The sequence below is a fragment of the Gymnoscopelus braueri genome, assembly GCF_963280865.1.
Source record: "Gymnoscopelus braueri genome assembly, chromosome: 3".
Classification (NCBI taxonomy): domain Eukaryota; kingdom Metazoa; phylum Chordata; class Actinopteri; order Myctophiformes; family Myctophidae; genus Gymnoscopelus; species Gymnoscopelus braueri.
Window position 1 is genome coordinate 44924796 of NC_137612.1, and position 21075 is coordinate 44945870.

The 21075-nt window shown below is 41.4% G+C and overlaps 1 protein-coding gene across 3 annotated transcripts; it reads right to left on the minus strand.

Annotated features, from left to right (window-relative positions):
* Window positions 1-270: 270 nt before the first annotated feature.
* On the minus strand, window positions 271-20846 carry LOC308082706 (brain aromatase-like). 3 transcript variants are annotated; one of them, XM_080424670.1, is made up of 8 exons: window positions 20716-20846; window positions 9097-9247; window positions 7652-7809; window positions 5202-5310; window positions 4740-4908; window positions 4523-4659; window positions 3290-3394; window positions 271-2762 (listed from the first exon to the last, which is right to left on the minus strand). In XM_080424670.1, exons 5-8 carry the CDS (start codon window positions 4858-4860, stop codon window positions 2499-2501), a joined length of 627 nt encoding a protein of 208 aa, XP_080280796.1. In that variant the 5' UTR covers window positions 4861-4908; window positions 5202-5310; window positions 7652-7809; window positions 9097-9247; window positions 20716-20846; the 3' UTR covers window positions 271-2498. The 3 variants fall into 3 exon arrangements, with proteins under 3 accessions (XP_080280796.1, XP_080280794.1, XP_080280795.1); XM_080424668.1 differs by having other exon boundaries at window positions 4523-4662; XM_080424669.1 differs by lacking the exons at window positions 9097-9247; window positions 20716-20846 and having other exon boundaries at window positions 4523-4662; window positions 7652-8250.
* Window positions 20847-21075: the final 229 nt, after the last annotated feature.

Below are 21075 nucleotides of genomic sequence, written 5' to 3' on the forward strand. Positions count from 1 at the left end.
CCCTGTCAATTCAGGCATGGCTATCTAACATCTACTAAATATTACTTGCTGATTGATTGGGGCTGTTAGACTCTAGGACAGGGGTAGACCGATGCAAGGTTGGGGGTTTCCCCTTTCACAACATTTCACAAATCACATATTGGGACATGGTCTTGAGATTTGTTTTGGCTTTAACATACTTCTCCGTCACTCCAGACTTCCTCATACAATACCACAACGTTTTTGTATTGACACTAGAACTGTACTGAGAAATAAACAATAAGCAAGAACTGTCTTTCCGGAGTTTTATTGATACGTGTACACGGATGCTATATTGCAGGATAACATAAAGGGAAAAATCATCAGGTGGCCTTGGCCATAGCAGTGAAGAAGGCACAAACAGTCTGTAGTCAGAATTCATTGTTACTAAATAACACATGCAATACAAAAGTAATAAACAATCATACCTTAAAGGTTCTATGACATTCATTTTCACTTTTTTTATTTCTTATGTTTTTTTGGGGGTTTTATGACCTCAATTACACCCAAAAAATCTGAACTTTGAACATTCAGTGGATTTTCTGTGGTCTGGGGTTTTCTGAATAATTAGGCTGAAAAGTAATCTGAGCTTGGCCCTTCGACAGTGAGGTCACAGTCGATTAATCCCGCCCACTCTCCTCCTCGCCCCTCCCCTCCCCTATCCTTTCCTTTGGGGGGGGCGGAGCAGAGGCGATGATTGACAGGCAAAATCCCTCACTAGCGACACCCGCAGGCAAGATTTCTTTTTTCATTGCAGTTGAAAAGGCTTTAGAAATGTGAGAGAAAAACACCTGCCATGGATCAATGGAATGGATTTTTTTGTTAAAACTTTCTATACACGTTTGAAGGACCATGACAAAGACTTTTAATGTGTGGTAAAACTGAACGTCATGAAACCTTTAATACAAGAATGTGGACAAACAAAGGTTCTCTGTCTGTGAAACCAAAGTGTGAGATAGGAAAAAGGGAGTAACTAGGGCCTCACAGAGCTACGGTCTTAAAGGTCATAGGTTACAAGCTACCCGGACCAGTCCCAGGCACTTACTGGCTCAAACTGTCATTATCTGCAAATCATGGCTGTATTTGTAACTCGTACCTGGCACATGCATTACTTTGTTGACTGGTTGTAATGTTCTAATGGAGACACATTGGCCCCGATTCATAAAGGGATTTACGACCATATTTTGTACGTACCGGCATTTAGGACAAATCCTACACCTGCAGTCGGATTCATAAACGTTTTTTGGTCTGTGTTTTGTGCTTCAGGTGCGCACGTTCTCAGGTCAGCCCAGAGGCTGTCTTACCAGGGCTGAAATGTGCGTATGTCTTTAGAATGCTTTATTCTTCATGCCAAAATCAATTACAACAGTGGCAAACCTCAAATAAAATATATATGTGCCCAACATTTGTCAACACATATATATAAAAAATGAAAAATAAATGTCAAACGATGTATTGCTTGTAGCCTATGCATAATATAGACATGACAGACAGACAAGCAACTTTACAGAAAAATAAGCGCAACACTGTGCCGTAAAGTGACGTTAAAGTTCGATGCTGTTGGATACAGACTTCGAGATTAATCAGCTCCTACACCTGGTCATACGCACGTCTGTGGGATATACGAACCCCTTTGGGAATTGCACGTCCGTTTGTGACTACCAAAATACGACCTCCATTTACGAACTTTATTTACCCCATATTTACGACCCTCGTTATGAATCGGGGCCAATGTCTTGAATCTATGTGTGTGCGGGCACGTGCGTGTGCGCAGTGCACATGGACTGCAAATGGTAATAACTGGAAAATTCCCTATCAGCACCCTATCATATAATTTCTCTACAAAGGCACACTGCAGCTCCCACGTATGAATTTAGTAAAATGGACACATTGAGTAAACGTGCTTATTTAAAACCCGGAAAGCATTTGTGTGGTTTCAAATTTTAGTGTTAGCTATTAAAGAAATAGCAGATGTACAAGCTCGCAGTGTGGCACGAAGTGACACGCTGTTTGGAACATTTTTGAAAAATCTTGAAAGTGTTGACAGAGGTGGAAGTAAAAGCATCAATACTACAGTGTATAAATACTCTGTTGCAAGTAAGTCCTGTATAAAATTACAGATCTACAAGCTCACAATGCGTCGCATCGTGACACATTGTGAACTTGTAGATCTGCTAGTGTCAAATAGTTGAAGTATATATTCGGCTGAAGTGGTTAATGTATGTTTTGTATTCAAAATCAAAATCTACAAAGTAACTACTAACTAAAGCTGTCAAATAATTGTAGTAGAGTAAAAAGTACAACATTTTCCTCTGAGGTGTAGTGGGGTAGAAGTAGAGAAGTATTGAAAATTGGAAATACTAAAGTAAATACCTCAAAAATGTACTTAAGTACAGTATTTGAATGAGTACATGTACTTAGTTACTTTCCACCACTGGATTTTATAGAAACGACCTCAGGTCTTAATGGGTTAATTCGTTTTACTCCTTGGTGCGTTGAGTGTTGACCTTTGACTTTGACCTGGGGTAAAAGGTCATCATGGTCATGGCCCCCTGTGGGGGCTGATTGACCAGGTTGTACGTTAGACCGATGTTGTTCAGCGTGCAACCAGCAGGGGGCGCCATCGTGTAGCGGGACAAAAGGGTGAGAAGAATATATTTCACCATTTCAAATCCAATCGAGCTTCCTGGACATTTGCGGGGGCCCTCACCAAACGGCAGGAAGGCTTCTGGGTCTTTTGGGTTCTAGATAGAGATTATATATATATATATATATATATATATATATATATATATATAGAGAGAGAGAGAGAGAGAGAGAGAGAGAGAGAGAGAGAGAGAGAGAGAGAGAGAGAGAGAGAATACATATTACATAAGAAAGGCAAAATAAATGTGAAAATAGCAGATCTACAAAAGCATTGTAGATCTGCTATTTTCACAATATTTATCTGTGGAACAGAGTCAAACCAAATGTAAAGCCTAAACTACAATTCCAAGTGCTTGTCAGGGTGGGGGGTCCCCGGTTCAAATATGAATATTTTGGGAGGTCCCCAGTTAAAATATGAGTATTTTGGCCCCCCAGATCAAATATGATTATTTTGGGAGTTCCCCAGTTCAAATATGAGTATTTTGGGGGGTCCCCAGTTCAAATATGAGTATTTTTGAGTATTTTGGGGGGTCCCCAGTTCAAGTATGAGTATTTTTAGGGGTCGTGGCCTGAAAAGTTTGAGAACCACTGGTCTAGCATGACAACATTGAACAGACAGACGTACATTTTGGTCAAAGTTGTCCAAGGAGAATTCGTGAGGTTTGGGGAAGCAGGGATCGGTCTTCATCATCAGGTCGATGTTCAGAATGACGTTGGTTCCTTCGGCTACCTGTAACCCAGGTTTCAAAAGGTTTTCAAAAGATTTGTGTCACTGCTGTCTGTGTGTCACTGACAGAGACACACACACACACAGTCACACACACACACACACACACACACACACACACACACACACACACACACACACACACACACACACACACACACACACACACACACACACACACACACTCAGTCTCACTCAATCAGTCAGTCAATCAGTCAGTCACACCAGTGCTTGCAATTGCAATCACAGCCACACCCTATAAAGCAGAGGCAGTCTGCGGAAGCAGAGTGAGGTGCACACCACTCTGAGGCTGCTGCAGGGCTGTACTCATTTCCAAACACTACTCACATTTTTCAACTTGTTACATTTGATCAATTGACTAAAATCACTTATTGTGGCGTTTAGACTTCCACCCACACTGATCGCAAACTGGCTGCTGGCACAACCTGCTAGCTATGACTATATGAATCTGATTGAATTGGTGAGTGAAATGTTTGTTTCCCATTTGAACCCAGTTGGTTCAAATGTTTGTTTTGTTTTATTTGAAATGTTTGTTCTAATGTAATTATATTGAAAGTTATGCAATGCTTGTAGATGAGCTGTTTTTTAGTTAATCTGTGATCTTGTAGATCTGCTGTTTTTATTTTGTTTGATATTAATTTGGCCTTTGTATGTATCCAGGCCAGGTTTCTTTTCCACATAATAGAACAAGGATCATGATGGCGAGCCAACTAAGCTGAACCCAAACTGAATGAAGTTTGTCCTACCAGGACGGGTAGGCCAAACAGAGCAGCAGCCTCACACACATTTCCCCCCAAGTAACACTACACACTACACTGCCCTCACACTGCCATTACCCTCTGACCATTGACAATTACCTACCTGCTTAAGAACTCTGAACTTGGATACCTTGACGAATATACTTTGCTGAAAGCTACTGAACTGTTGTATGTTTTGTTTTCCTTTTTTGGTCAAATACACAGTATATTTTGCTTCAATCATGTCTCTTGTCTGTTTAATTTAATGTTGCCATCAATATAATTTATTCCTCCACTTTTCACCTACCTCTGTCTGCAGTTAACTGGTCCTATAACATTTATGCTTTGCCCACTCTAAGCATATGCTACATACCACCGTCCCATTAACGTTATCATGTTTCAAAGCCCTCCGCATGATGAAGCCAACCGTGGGGCGGAATCTCAGGGCCTCCTTGATGAAATTCTCCAGAACCTGGAATTTCTTAATTTTTTCTGCTGCCGTCTGGTCACCTGCTGACCACAAGAAGTCCAACATGAGATAGTTGGATATTGTGTGTGAACAATAAGAGGTTGTAATCATGTCAAGTCACCGTTCTGCTCCATCTCATCAATCTCCGCCAGGACTCGCTGTTCGACCTCAGGGTGCTCGTTTAGCAACATGAGCATGAAGTAGACAGAGGTAGATACTGTGTCTGGAGCAGCGATTAACATCTCTAACACACACTGTCTGACGTCGTCCGCAGTCAGCTCACCTTTCTCCTGTACACACACAACACAATCACAATCAGCTTCATTGCAAAGGTTATTATTAAAGTTGAACTACATTTTGCATGTGGTGAGTTGCATCATGATCCAAGGGGAACACTTGAAAAAGGATCTACGGTTCTAGTTATAAACCAAAATGTAAGTACTGTCTCTGTAAGTAGCCTTGGGAACCAACGATTCCAGAGCTATGAGGCCCATAGGTCAGGAGCCCATCTCCTGTTTCTGTAGCGTGAGGCAGCTTGATGTACAAGTAAACCCCCTGGACATGATGTACAAGTACACGCTACCTGCTCTTTGATCAGTTTGGATGTGAAGTCATCGAATTCAGTTAACTCGGATTGGATAATTTCTCGTTTCTTCTCGACTAGGCTGTCAATAGCGTCATGGAGCTGTAGGCTGAACGAACACACACACACGCAGAACATGCTGGCTTTAATGTCAAATATAGAATTTGGGCCTTTAGCAGACACACTTTATCCAGAGTGACAAGTTAAACACATACAGTAGAATGCAGAGAGACAGTGTAGTGCCTCAGTAATCTAGGATCACTGGTAAACTAAGAACCTAGCATCAGTCCAAACAATATCATATATTTAAACACAAATCTGTAAATTGTGTACACACACATACATCACACATGCACAAAAAATACTCAAAAATACCATCCCTGGACATCCTCAATAAACGGTTCTTATGATGGACTATTTACTTCCTATCCCCAAGAGCACCTTTGCTTCAAGACACCGGGGTCCCTATTTTGCGTGTCTTAAGAACTGGGTCTTATGACTTAACTTCTGACCTGAAGGCGTGGCCACTGCTATTTTGCTATTTTGAGTGGCCAAACAGCATTGGCCACACCTCCAGGTCTTAAGTTAAGTCATAAGACCTGGTACTTAAGACGCGCAAAGTAGGGCCTGAAGTAGGGTTACCAACCGTCCCGTAAAATACGGAATCGTTCCTTATTTGGAAACTAAAAGACGTGTTCCGTATTGAACTGTTACTGTTAGTTTGGGGGCTGGCTTTTTTAATATAAATTTCATAGATTTCTATGTATTTTAGGGGTTTGGGGGGCTGGCTTTTTTAATATACATTTCATAAATTTCTATGCATTTCAGGAGTTTGGGGGGCTGACTTTTTTAATATAAATTTCATAGATTTCTATGTATTTTAGGGGGTTGGGGGGCTGGCTTTTTTAATATAAATTTCATAGATTTCTATGCATTTCAGGAGTTTGGGGGGCTGGCTTTTTTAATATAAATGTCATAGATTTCTATGCATTTCAGGAGTTTGGGGGGCTGGCTCCCCCAAAATAATTAAATAACACAACCCTAACCTAACCCTAAAACCAAAATAAAGTACCAAAAAACAAAAAGAAAAGTACCATAATCCGCCCAAAACCGCAAAAAAAATCTGGTTTTCCATTTCTGAATGTTGGCAACCCTAGCCTGAAGTCTTACAGCCCCTAACCCTAACCATAGAAACGTTTTGGGGTATAAGCAGAGAACATAGAACCCTGGGAACATAGGGATGACCTGCCGACTATGTTACTGGTAGGCAGGTTTCTGAACTGTCAACATCCCTCCTCTGAGACACAGAGTGACATATTATAACTAGACGCGTCGCAATTCAGGGCAATTGCAAAGTGTGGTTGCGCCGACGCGATTCGCGGGTCGGTGCCGCCGGGACCCGAGTAATAGAGTGTCACGTCACTCCTGAGATCACTTGCTTTTCATTTTGAGAGGATTGATCCCCCAAAAATCATGTTTTTTCATAAAACGGTTACGTTTTGGGCATTTGTGGCGCCCTCTATGGGTCAAAGTGGAAATTATTTTGGGGATTCGTTGAGTAAACCACCCTCGACATGTGATTCAAATTTGGGATTGACCGGACGTTTCGTTCGTGATTTGTAGCATTTTTGGTAAAACGGGCCCCTCCCACTAACTTTGGAAGCCATTTACGGACGAACGGTAAGGACTATCAAAATGCCGTTTGGATATGTTTATCGCATGGGCCCAGAGATCATGTGTACCGATTTTTGTTAAATTTGGACAAAATATATGGGAGGAGGAGCTAAAAGTGTGTTTTGAAGAAAATTCAAAATGGCGGAAAATCTATCCTGACGCAAATGGGCGTGGCCTATATGGGGAGATGCGTCGTGACCCAGGGAATCCAGGTGAAAAGAAATTTTGATTTTACGACCTACGGTTCAAGAGTTATAGGCCAAAACGTAAAGGGGGCTGTTATAGCGCCACCATGTGGCCGAATGGTGTGATAATTTTTGTAATAATTTCGGACTAAATTATGAACCTCCCCTACAAATATGGTAACTCTAGCTCTTACGGTTTCTGAGAAAAAAATACTTGAATTTGAGTTTTTTCACTTTTCCATTAAAGCGGATGGGGAAATTTAATGCACTTATAAATCAATATCAATTAAACTATTTAACCAATCTCTTAGCAAAATACAAGCACACGATTCCCGCTCAAGACGGTCATTTTGACATATGGCACGACATTGGGGGAACTGTGGGAGGAGATGCTGTTCAAAGTATTGTTTATCTAGGAAAATAATAAAGCCGGAGGATTACTATAGTCTGGTTGCCCTGTTAGGGCAACCACACTAATGAGCATTAGTGAGGAACAATTATATGAACATACGTTGAAAAGCGCTCCTTTAAGTGGTTAAGTCTCTCTATTCAATTATTTCCATACACAGTAGGAGGATAATGGTTTCCCACCTGTTTCAAAAAATCCTCGAGTCTTCAACCAATGAGGACCATCGGATTGTATAACTCCTTTATCCAAACAAAGAAGCGAGAGAGCAGCTTTACTGCCAAACCGGGCCACGTACTCCTTCCTACTCTTCCCCATCTGGATGTGAAAAATATCAGCATACCTGTAAGGTTATTATAATTTTTAAAACATTTTAAAAGAGTGACAATGGCCAATCTACAAGCAAGATCTGCTATTTTCACTACTTTTGTGTGACACATGAAGTAGGTGTTAATTTACGGAAGTAAACAGTTGAAATATTCTGAGGTACGAGGACAATTTACGTTAGTACTGTGTAATACATTTTGGGAGTGTGGGGGGGGGGGGTCATTTCTGGTGTCATGCTAGAAGACTTGACTAGGTCCAGTTAAATATTGCAGACAGGTGCTCTTTCATGGCGGTTTTGAAGGAGGGTAGGGAGTCGCACTTTTTGATGGCTGGTGGTCGGGCGTTCCACATTTTGGTGGCACAATTGTAGAATGCATTCATCCCCATGTTTTTGCCAAATTTGGGGGGAATGAGATCAGTGTTGTGCCTGTGGTGTAGTAGCCTCGGAAACCCAGGCTTTTTTTTTTGTTACAAAAGAAAAAAAGCCTGGGGGAGCCATGCAGGAACGATGGTCTTGGACCTTGTTATCTCCTAACCAATCAGAGTGCAGAGGGGCGTCGCTCTAAATTTGGTGACGTCAGCGTGCTCCGTGCACAGGCCGAGGGGGGGGAGGGGAGGCGGGGACATAGATTGGTGAAGCAATAGGAAGCCACGCACAAATCCGGGCGGCTGTGTTTGGGTCCGCCCTTCAAGACCATGGATTGAGCTCGTAGCCTCAGGCTAGTGGTGTAGTGAAGCAGTGTTGTGCCTGTGGTGTAGTGAAGCAGTCTGACAGGTAGACACTGGTCCCTTCAGTATCTTGTAAACCAGGCCCATCGCAAGTTGCTGTACTTTGTCCTCTAGAGCAGTGTATATCAACCCTGGCAAACGTCCCAATTTTGGGCCGGGGCTACTGCTGAGGTGTGCCGCGCCGTTTGAAGAAGGTTCGAAAAAATATAATTTTGAAGAAAAAAAAAAAAAAAAAAAAAAACTTTTTTTTTTTTTTTTAAACAATAATAATAATCAGGCATGCAAACAGCCCGAGGTGAAAAGGGTGACAACATGCTGTTTTTTTCGGGTCAGGTGTCACACTATTGCCCTATTTGGATTAAAAACGGCTAGTGGAAGCTGAAAAGCTACAAGTTTGCATGTCTAAATAATGCAAAAACAGAAATATTTGTTTGCATTTGCTTTTTTTCTATATATATATATATATACCGTATATCTAGGTGTGCCCTGGGATTTTTTGGCTATGCCAGGTGTGCCTTGGCACAAAAAAGGTTGATAGACACTGCTCTAGAGTATGTTACCAGGACTAACTCACATGGCGAAGATGAGGGTTTGATGCCAATTAATCCACGCCCGACAAACGCTGCCAAATGTGCGGCTGTAGTAGTTTGTAGATTCTCCCATCCCAGTCCACAGGAATCTGGCGTAGGACAGGATCGGGCCAATCCCTAAATAATATCCAGGCCCTATAAGGATCCATTTAGAACGTACAGTTTAGACCTTTATCAGATGCTCTTATCAAGAGTCAATCAATCAATCAAACTTTATTTATATAGCACATTTAAAAACAAATGTAGTTGAGAAAAGTGCTACACAAATTAAAAGGAACAAACAGAGCAAGGCAATACAGGCAAACGGAACAAACACAGTTTTCAAATGTAGAAACTCTCTCTCTCTCTCTCTCTCTCTCTCTCTGCTCGTGTGTGTGTGTGTGTGTGTGTGTGTGTGTGTGTGTGTGTGTGTGTGTGTGTGTGTGTGTGTGTGTGTGTGTGTGTGTGTGTGTGTGTGTGTGTGTGTGTGTGTGTGTGTTCGGTTATTTATTAATTTCTTATTATTATTTTCGGTTTTTTTCTCGGTTTTTGAATTAATTTATTATTATTTTTGACCTCAAAACATTAAGTCGGGTGTCTGCGCGATTTCACGTTGGCCACTTTAGCCACCTCAAGCCAATATATAGTCAGTTCTGTTCATAACCAGTGGTGGAAAAAGTATTCACATGTTTTACTTAAAGGGATATTTCACTTTCAAAAAAACTTTGGGTCATTTTATCGTCTACTCAGGCTTTTGTGAGCCCCCCTGACCGTTTTTAAGTTGCTTGATTTAGTATTTAGATATTTGATAATCATTTTATCAGACACGCCCCCTTCCTATACAAACCCATTAGAACTTCAAACTTTTACATTTTTAACCTGTTAGATTCATCAAAAACACCCGTCCTTGCTTCTGCTGACTCACCCTGCCCTCCTAATACGTGAGGGGGGCGTGTTTTTTCGATTACTTTTTTCATTTTTTTTTTTTTTTTTTTTTATTGTATTTTTTTTTTTTCATTTTCCAAAAAAAATATTCAAAATACATGAAAAAAGTAATCGAAAAAACACGGCCCCCTCGCGTATTAGGAGGGCAGGGTGAGTCACCAGAACCAAGGACGGTGTTTTTGATGAATCTAACATGTTAAAAATGGAGTTTGAAGTTATAATGGGTTTGTATAGGAAGGGGGCGTGTCTGATAAAATGAATATCAAATATTTAAATACTGAATCAAGCAACTTAAAAACGGTCTGGGGGCTCACAAAAGCCTGAGTAGACGATAGAATGACCAAAAGTTTTTTTGAAAGTGAAATACCCCTTAAGTAAAAGTATGAATAATGCAATGTAGAAATACTCCCTTACAAGTAAAAGTCAATTAAAAATGTATTTCAGTAAAGGTACAAAAGTATTGGTATAAAAATTTACTTTGAGTACCAAAAGTAAAAGTGCTCCAGTCCTTGAGTACTTTTACTCACAATTTACATCGCGATGCAACGTACCCAGGTAGCAAATCATGTCAGATTTCTAGTGTGACGACGTCTCCACGCCCCGCCGACCGGAGCGTCCGCTCGTCGCGACCCGACGTCTCCACGTGACGTCCTTGATCAGCGTGTACCGTGCGCTGCGCCGAGCGCACACCAGGCGTAGCGCTGGCGGGCCGGGTGGACCCGCGAGCGGCCGAGTAGTGTGGCGCTGTCGTATATGACCCTTCCCCCCCATATATTGCGAACACCCCCTCGTATATGACCCCCCCCTCCCTCCCACATATTTATATATAAACACATGTAATAAAGGAGCCCAGATGTGAACTTTGTTTTTTTTCGTTTTATTAAAATAGTAAAAGAAAGTTACAAATGCATAAAGCTATCACAATTGTACAAGGCAGGATGATGTGGGGCTGTTGGGCTTCTCTTGTCTGTAACAATAGTCAGTGGTGTAAAGCATTGGTTCTCAAAGTGGGGTCCGGGGACCCCCAGGGGTCCTTGGGGGGGTTCCAGGGGGTCCCCAGTCAAATGATTGATAGGAACCAAATGGACCCTTGTGGGTCTGCCACTCTGAGTGTACAAATGGAACCAAATGGGTCCATTTGTACACTCTCAGAGTTTGATTAACATTGGTTTTACAGTGTATATTGGGGTCCCTGCCTTATCTTTTCAAATGGGGGTCATAAGTGTCAATTAGGGGGTCCTTGGCATGAAAAAAGTTTGAGAAGGACTGGTGTAAAGTAACTAAGTACATTTACTCAAGTACTGCATTTAAGTACCATTTTGAGGTATTTTTTACTTACTAGAGTATTTCCAATTTTCAGTACTTTTACTCCACTACATCTCAGACAAACATTGTACTTACTATATTTTTTTACAACTTTAGTTACTTTGTAGATTTTGATTACAAAACATACATTACCCACTTCAGCCCTATATACGTGTCAGCCATTTGAAAATAGCTGATCTACAATCTCACAATGGGTTGCTATGTAACACATTGTGAGCTTGTAGATCTGCTATTTTCAGAAGATTTATATACATTTTAGACCATTAGGACAGTCTGCATAATGAGTATTACTTTTTACACAAGAAATGTTTGAATTCTGGTCTTACCACAGTGAGGATATGCATTTTCTCAATATGTCAAACAAGCAGTAAAATAAACCCCACAATACCATACCAGCATTAGAAAAGAGATAAAACAGTGCAACTACATACATGTGTATCTATGACATTGTAAATACCATCATTGACAGTTATACGTATTTAGTCTTGCTGTAGACAGATTGCCCTAAAAATGCTGCTAACCCTAAAAATGTATTATAGTAAACAGAAAGAGGACTGAGGCACCATCAGAGCCGACATTGACCAGAAAGAGTATCGTTTGATGTTGGTCCACTATAAGAGAACTCAGTTTGGTTTGTTAAGGGTCTGTATGTTACAAGGCAATGTAGCCTGGTACCACAGACAATTGCTTTTAGAAGTATTTCCTAAAACTAAATTAAGACCTAAACATCATTATATTGAACATTATACTTTGCTGATAAAACATTTGGTCCATTAATTGAGTTTTGGACTCTTCGATTTGATCCAAAACAAGAAAGTCCTTGGAGTGAAGTGATGAGCAGAGCAGCTTTCATTCAGTAGGCAGCAAGGAGTGTGTAGACATCAGATGGTCCGGAACAGCAACCATTAGACACCAACAGCTGAAAAGCAGAGAAAACACATATTAACCACTTTAGCCATAGGCCATCTCCTATTTCTGTAGCGTGAGGCAGCTTGATGAACAAGTACACCCCCTGGAAATGACGCAGGGGTCCCAGTCTTTTCTTGACTAAATGTGAAACATTTTAACAACACATCCTCAATTAAACATTACCGTAACAAGATGGTCTTTGGGAGTGATGAGTAGATTTCCTTCAACAGGGTAGAAAGCGAGGGTCCGGGTCATTCAGACGGTCAGAACAGCAACACCACACCAATAAGACAGCAGCTGAAACAGAGAAAACATGTTATATTGACCACTTAAACCCTCTAGACTTGGTAAACTTCATTGCAGACTAAACTAAAATCAGAAAATATAATTCTGACATCAATATAATATGATGCTGACTCGTACAGTCCTAGTTGATGCATTTGGAGGGTGGATAGTGGGTACCTTGCGGCCTTTCTCGCTGTCGGGGAGGTAGCAGTGTCGAGGAAAGCCTCTGGCTGTGTAGGGCTTGCCTGGGTTCGGGTGCTCATCTGGTCAGGGAGAGAGAGGGGTCACATCAATTAATTTATCATCATCTAAGTCTAAACTTTTTTTTCTTTTCCCTTTTGCAATTTATTTCGGAGATCTCAGAGTCAACAGAACAAAGGGGAACTTCAACTCACTGCTACCGTTTGATTACAGAGAGAATTATGAGTCATACCTTCTCTGGTGGACTTTTGACTTTCTGTAGATACTTCTTTACCACCTCCTCTGGAGTCTTGCCTGGAGAGACAAGACGAGAAGTACAAGAAAGCAGAGGAGTGAAGATGGGAGAAAGTGGAGAAAAAAGTTTTCGAGCGTGCTACTCTCTTTTCTATACAACCATTCTTTTCAGATTACAGTTAAACACACATGGTGAATTTATTTTCTTTGTTTCTTTGTTCTTTGTTAGTTGTTGACAGTTCATATGAATGGCCTGAACGGCCTGTAGTTTGCTGTTTTACCCCTGCTGGGGTCAAAAATATATTTTTCTCCAAAGGGTTGTTATAAATGCATGGAACATTTAACCGCTGAAAACAGTCCAGTGTTTCTGAAATAATTCTACAACGTGCCTAGCTTAACTAGCTATGTAGTATAAAACAAGCATGGCAACATAAGGGCATAGTCACACATAGGCTTCAGAAGCTCCAGCGTCCTTGTTCACTTCAGTTCTGTGAGGGATTATGCGCTTAATGTGTTTTGCAGCGACACTTTCAATGTGTCTGAAGCGAATTGGTGATCTTGTAGTTTTCTTTCAGTGAGCCAACCGCTCAAGTCAAACAAACTACAAACCAGAGAACTGGCACTGCCCACAAGGCAATATGGGGAAGTATGCGTCTGACCCCTTGACATGTGTTAACTACAAGGCTTCTGACCTAGATGTGTGACCATGCCCTGAATCCTCCTCACAACTTGAGAAGTAGATGGGAAGGCATGTTTTGAACTGTACTTAAACAGGTTAAGGTTAATACTATATGCTTCCAGTCGCTAGTTTAAAGTCTTCTTTCAATCACCATGATGTGTGAAATTATGGTCCCATTTCTTTTAAAATTGACGATCCAACCAATAGCATTCATTTGGTGCAGAGCTTGGTCGGAGGCTGGCTGTGGGTCAGTGGAGCAGGTTGCAGAGCTTGGTCAAGGGGGGGAAGGAGGGAGGAGGAGGCTGGCCTTCAGATGATGGATGTCCTCCTTGATGGACGTCAGGTGTTGAACTACGGGAAGCAAAAAAAAGAGGGGGGTAAATGAATACAGAGTTTCATGGGTTACTTAAGGTTAGGCGAGGCAACTTCCTAGTTTTCAGGGGATTCACTTACCAGGTATCGCCAATTGGCCGCCCAGTGTCTTCGGTGCTGCCGAAGAGAGTGTGGTGTGATTGAGGCCGTACGCGCTGTGAGTGCCACCCAGGCTGTGACATCGCAGGGCTTAATGGGGTGAGACATCGCAGGGCTTGATGGGGTGATGGACACTTTATAACACATTTAAAAATATACAATTAAATCACTGATGATTGAAAAGCAAAAATGGGAATCGAAGCGGTCACAAAAATACTAACGATCGCTACTGCTCAGCAATAGCTGGCGTTTTGATGGCTGGGACATTCCAGGGCTTGTGATCGAAAAATAAATAAATAATCAAAATCTACTGCAATATACAAGTACAATTTAGCAAATGGCAAAAATAGCAGATCTACAAGGAGAGAGGCATACTGTGTTGGACAGCTTGGTTGTTTACAATTAGAAAAATCTCATCTTACCAACACAAAGAGTTGTCCAGGGGACAGTGGCGCAAGACTCGGATTCACTGGTGTCACTGTTCTGTAAAAGAAAACACAAGGGTAAATTGTTTCTCAGTTGAGATTGCAATTCACCAGGGTCATTAACAAACTCAGTTGGATTACACTCTGGAGCATCCAGTTCAACATTCTGAGAGGGCCTCATCAGATTGAACTGTGCTTTGACTAAGTTGGCAGTCTGTTTCTATCAAGACCATTTCACTCTTAAAATCAGATAGTCTGGTGGTACGCAGTGTGACCAGGTCTGCTTATTATAAGCCACGTTAGCCTTGTTTTTCCAAGTTAAGTTGCCAGTAAATAATGGTAGTTGCGGGTTAATTGCAGTTGTGAGCTTGTAGATCAGCTATTTTGAAATAGCCGACGTTTGAAGTGGCCTATAGTTGCTTCTTTTGGGCTTGTTTTCTTAGACCTGGTTGCTTATTACCCTCGTGAAATCTGGCAACACTGGTGAGGCGACGTTACATAAAATTACTATTACCACTACTGAAAATGGGTTATGATGACCATCATGGAAATATTTCCATCGACATGGAAACATTGGCAACTCATTCACTGACAAAGACCACTTTTTATCGTCAGCCCAGTTGTTTAATAGTACAGTCTGCAGATTGGCGATAGCATTAGCTTCGCTAGCGCGCTAACTGCTAAGCTAACAGCAGCGTCGGTCGCCTTGGCTTATGGCTGAATCTACAAATGCATACACTAACACTAAAACAACAACAACAACCAAACACTAAACGCATTTAATCAGAAGGTACACACAATGAGAAAATATGATTCTAAGCCAAAGAATAACTTACCAGTTTCGGCACGCTATTCTGTCCCCGGCAGCGAAGTGCAGTGAAGAACAATGGCGGATTTTGCACTTTGGAAAGAGCAAAGACGTTCGTGACGTCATTACGTAAGTGACGTCACGCGACGCGAGAGAGAGAGAGAGAGAGAGAGATGGAATGTCCACAGACAGAAAATATATGTATGTCTGTATGATAATTCTAATCCAATCTCACTACTTCATTAGAGGTTATGAATTGTTATGAAATTACCTCAATAACAGCTGGAATTTATATCACAATATTTCTGTCTATAATGGAAAATATTAATATCAAGTCAGGGTGAAGTGTTGATAATTTATTAAGAAGATAAAGCAGTAAAGATCAGTATAGATCTAAATAGTCATATAATTATATATTCTAAATATAAGGGTGACACATAGTTTATACAAGTACAGATTTTCTGACAGGGTGAGTGAGAGTAAGCTCAGCTTCAATAAGATTGCATGCTAATGGCAGATAAGAGGGTGTGTCCACACATGTGCAAAGTGGACACTTAAGATGCTAAAATCAAACATTCATGGTCAAATCAAACATTCACAACACATCAGCATTGATAGATGTGTGTCCACAGACAGACAAACAGAGACAGAAAATATCTGTAGGCTGTCTGATAATTCTATTCCAATCTCACTACTTCATAAGAAGTTATATTCATAATTAATTAATGTGTGTTATTAACAATATGCCACTTGAGTATTAAATAATAGTTAAAGGTAACACAAGCAAATTATTTAATTGTATTTTAAATAGGAATTAAATCCCAATACACAGAATTAACAATGCAATGAGTAAATACAATACAATAAGAATGAAGGTCACCTTACTTTGTTTTGATCAAGTAACACCAAGCTTAGGTTCAGGGTGAAAAATAGCAAAACGAAATCTAATGGGATCCATAAACGTGCTTTATTATGTCCTCACAAGTATGAGTCCTCACAAGTATAGTAATACTGAGAGACAGAGAGACAGAGAGTCTTGTCCTCAACATGGACAGCGTCACACTGGTGTGACAATAGACGCTCACGACCATAGATATTAGAAACCTAGATACCTCATTGGCCTCTGCAGTTCATTGGGGCGACTTGTATCGCAATACACACGGCTCTTCCGCCCTGCACGGCTGCACCTGCCACTCAAAGTGACTACTGGCCAATCACAGCGCTCACAGCGCGTTGACTACTGGCCAATCACAGTGCGTCTTTTCCGGGACTTGTCAGTGCAATGGTTCTCAACCAGTGGTCCGGGAACCACCAGTGGTCCTTGAGGGGGTTCCAGGTGGTACCCAGCTAAATGATGGAGAGTTGATAACCAAATGGACCCTTATATAGATCTTTAAATCTTGAGTATAACATTTCACACTGTCAAGAAGAGTCAAATTGTTAACCATCTACATTACTTACTAAACAAGTACACAATTAGAGAACGTAAATAATTGTTATTTTGACAACATCTAATCGAATGATAACATTCTAAGTTTTGGGTGTGAGAGGCTAAAGCTTATCAAACGGTGGTCCGTGACTCAAATGCTGAATAAATAATGGACCTTGTCACCTTGATATGAAAAAGGTTGAAAACCAATGCATTTACGTCCATTGAAGCAGACGGTCTCTCCACAATTAAAATCATCACAACTCCCTGAATTTTCAACCTATTTTCAAGCGGTTAAGTTTGTCACAAATGCGAGACATGGAGTTATGGATCCAGTAGGCAGGCCTATATTTGGTTACATCTGAATTGCATATTTTCATACCAAAATACTTTCAAGTAATAGTCACAAAATATTTTGTCTCCATTCACTGACAGACTATATGAAATATGCTGGCCACATTGCAGAATTGCCTTTATCCAACATCCTTAATGTTAGCTATTCAGGTCAGAACAGAGCTATCAACTTTGAAAGTCTGAAATAATTGTTCTTGTGAATTTTCTCTGACAAAAACCAGCAACTACAAATGAAATGTCTGTGTTCCATATTTTAATGGCACTGAAAGCATAACATATAACACAAATACTCCAAGACAGCCAAAAGCATATAATTCCAAAGTCACAGAGCAGAATATCATAATGGTAATAAAGATGAAATAATAAAATAGTAGTACCAGGCCTGGAATTTCAGGTAAGGCCCAATAATATAGAGCAATCATTGCTACTGTTTGTTCAGTAACAGAGGTCTCCCATCTCTCCAGCTCTTTAGAAAAAGAAAATACATTTTCAGGTTGGAATGCCAATGTTATCCATTCTGGACAACAGAGCCCACTAGGATCCATTCATAAGCTTCAATTTCATTGCATTCCAGTTCCAATTGTGTCTGCTCACTCATACATTGAGACAGAGACTGTCTTTTTACAAGTATGCATGCATGCATGCATGCATGCACTGCACTGGACAGAACACAACAGACTGACTACAGTAACAAGTCCCTAACAGTTTAAATCAAAATAGATTTAAAAGGAAAACATACCCGTACACAACATCATATTGTACAATTCAATAGACCACACATCAATTCCTTACCCCCAAATTAAATCAGTGTGGCGTAGTTTAACTTAAGTTTGGCGATCTTTCAAAGCCAAAGTAAAATAAGCTTCTTTTTGTACAGCCCCAAGCTGCACACGAAGCGACCATGTCTCTTATTTGTATTTCACAAATAGAGTGTGGAGTTTGCCAAGTTCCAACTAACTAGATGCTGCGCACAGCTGCTGCCTCTTAAAGGGTTAAAAGCTGGGTTACAAAATGACCCGCCCCCACCTGCCTCTGATTGGCCTACCGAACTTCCGCGTGTGTGACGCACACGACAGCCCTGCGGAAGCAGGAAGCGCGCCCGAGGTACAGACGCTTCAGAGCCCAATGAGGCGTCTACCTTTATATGTCTATGCTCACGACACATCGCCACGCATTTCAATGAGCGAGACCCCTTCAGCGTGGGGACAGACCAGCGTTGTCGGTCTATCCCCACGCCCCGCACGCCCTGAAACTACCAGCCTGACGTCAGCGGTCACGCTCAGTTGCTAGCTGGGAGATGGCTATTTTCAAATGGCCGAAATGTAGCCTAGGGCTGAGATCTACAGCTCACAGAGATCTACAAGCTCAGATCTGCTATTTTCAAAAAGTTTTTATACATTTGAAAACTTGAAATGGGATATTCTGCATAATGAGTACTTTTACTTTTGATATGAGATTACGAGTCCATTTTATACTTTTGCACTTTTACCCATAGGCGAGGCAGCCACTTCTGCACATTAAACATTCTGTACTCACAATAGATGTCCCTCCAACGTCCAAACATCTCCTAAATTCATCATTTCTAGTTGAAAACATGCTATTTTCTGTCTCATCGTAAATCCATACGATGTTTTGTTTTGTTTACTTTACTCCCCCGTGACTTGTCTTGTAACTTCTAGTGTTGCCATATTCTGTGAGAGCAATAAGCAAGCCGGTCTATGAATATTATATGTTTATGAATTGAATACCAAGGACCTCAATGGAAACAAGACCACAAGGACTTTTTTGGACTGACCATTTAGACAAAGTGTTTTAACTGTACTTTCTGCCGAATAAAATATTCAATCAATCAATCAATACTGTAAGAACAAATTTTCGCAAATCTTTGCTTTCTTCATAGATTTGACCTGGCAACCCCCCCCCCCTCTCTCTCTCTCTCTCTGTCTCTCTCTCTCTGTCTCTCTGTCTCTCTCTCTCTGATCAGATGCGCAGCAGCGCACACACACACACACACACACACACACACAGTCACACAGACACGTCGCGGTGCACGCAGCGCGCATTTCCACCAGTCCACCGCCACACAAATATAAATTAAATGAATTCTTATGTTAAGAAGTTTGCGACGTCTCTGCCGGCGGGACCCCCCCCCCGCCTGAGGCCCCCCCCTCCGGGTGGGGGGACAACTGTCCCCTTTAGCCCCGCCTGTCAGCGGGCCTGTGTGTGTGTGTCTCTCTCTGTCTGTCTGTCTCTCTACAAGACAAGAAAACCATAAGCAAAATGACATTAGTCTATTACCAGTGTTGCATTGGTGAATCTCTGGTGGGATGCTGTTTTAAAGACGTCACACGCATGTCGCTCTTACACGTTACACCAACACTACAGGTCACACAATGGACAATTTTGTGGCAGGCTGCTACCAGAGGTGTGTTCTAGATTTTTTTGGAGGGTATACTATGATTATTCCCTGCCTCCCACACGCACGGCATGCACACATGTGCGCGTCTATAATTAATTAAATGTAAAAACACACACAAAAAAAAGTCCAAATTTTGCACGTGCGCGAACACAATATGCTGATTTTCTAGTGTTTCGGATGTTAATCACCTGAACTCAACCACTTCTGCGCTGCTTTTAGCCTTAGATGCATTTTCAATGCAAAGCAAGGATTATTACCATGTAAGAGCGCAAGGATTGTTATTAATAGATGCTGATTAGGCTTATCAGATATAATAGCAGTGTTAACAGCAAGCATTCATGTATCTATTACAGAATAGTATTAACTTGGCATTGGCCTTATTGAGTGTAGTGTCAGCAGATGAGAGCTTCTGTCTGCCTGATTAGAGTACTTCATTAGTATTCGCGTCATTGAGTTAATGTGTGAATTCTGTCGCAGCCATTACTTATCACCTCAAGAACAATAGCTACACACATGATAAGCCATCAACTCAGAGTTACACTAGACAGACCACATTCTTGCTGCCCCCCAGCCACTCCTGGGCAGTAGCGTATCGGACCGTATCTCCGTATCAGATATGCTGTTTTGAACAGTTTTTGGATGTAGACGGTGGCAACGAAAAAAATCTACAGGGCATACTGCATATACAGCCAGCGTACCACGGTAGAACAGATCACTGGCTGCTACATATTTTGCTACTAACCTTGAACATTCGGCTCTCTCTCTCTCTCTCTCTCTCTCTCTCTCTCTCTCTCGCTCTCTCTCTCTCTCACAGTGTGTGTGTGTGTATAGTAGATCTACAAGGTCACAATGCGGTGCATGCATTGTAAGCTTGTAGATCTACTATTTTCAAATGGCCGAAATATAGGGCTGAAGTGGTTCATGTATATTTTGTAAGGATAATTCAAATCTACAAAGTAACTAGCCTACTAACTAAAGTGTTCAAATAATTATAGTGGAGTAAAAATATAATATTTGCCTCTGAGATGGAGTGGAGTAGAAGTAAAAGTAGGCTACGAAAATTGGAAATAATCAGAACCGGTCCTGTGTGTGTGTGTGTGTGTGTGTGTGTGTGTGTGTGTGTGTGTGTGTTTACCTACCTAATTCATGCCTTTGCGCGTGGTTATTAAAAAGAATGATGATCAGAGTCATCAGTGCGAGGAACAAACACAATGATATGGCATCCATTATGAGAGACCTATACCGTAGAGCAGTAGAACAAAAATGATGCATGACTATTAAGCGGCTGGTTTGATAACACGGAGGGAGAGGGAAGTGCCTGCCCCTCCCTCCCTCTGTCTGTCTGTCTGTCTGTCTGTCTGTCTGTCTGTCTGTCTGTCTGTCTGTCTGTCTGTCTGTCTGTCTCTCTCTAAATGTCTCTCTCGTGAGTCAGTCAGTCAGTCAGTCAGTCAGTCAGTCAGTCAGTCAGTCAGTCAGACTCTCTCTCTCTCTCTCTCTCT

Coding starts and splice junctions, on each gene's coding strand:
- LOC308082706 (XM_080424668.1), bottom strand. CDS start 4,860: ATGTTAATCGCTGCTCCAGACACAGTATCTACCTCTGTCTACTTCATG. Junction 3,395..4,522: donor ATAACGTTAATGGGACGGTG/GTATGTAGCATA, acceptor CCTGGGTTACAG/GTAGCCGAAGGAACCAACGT. Junction 2,763..3,289: donor TGGACAACTTTGACCAAAAT/GTACGTCTGTCT, acceptor ATCTCTATCTAG/AACCCAAAAGACCCAGAAGC.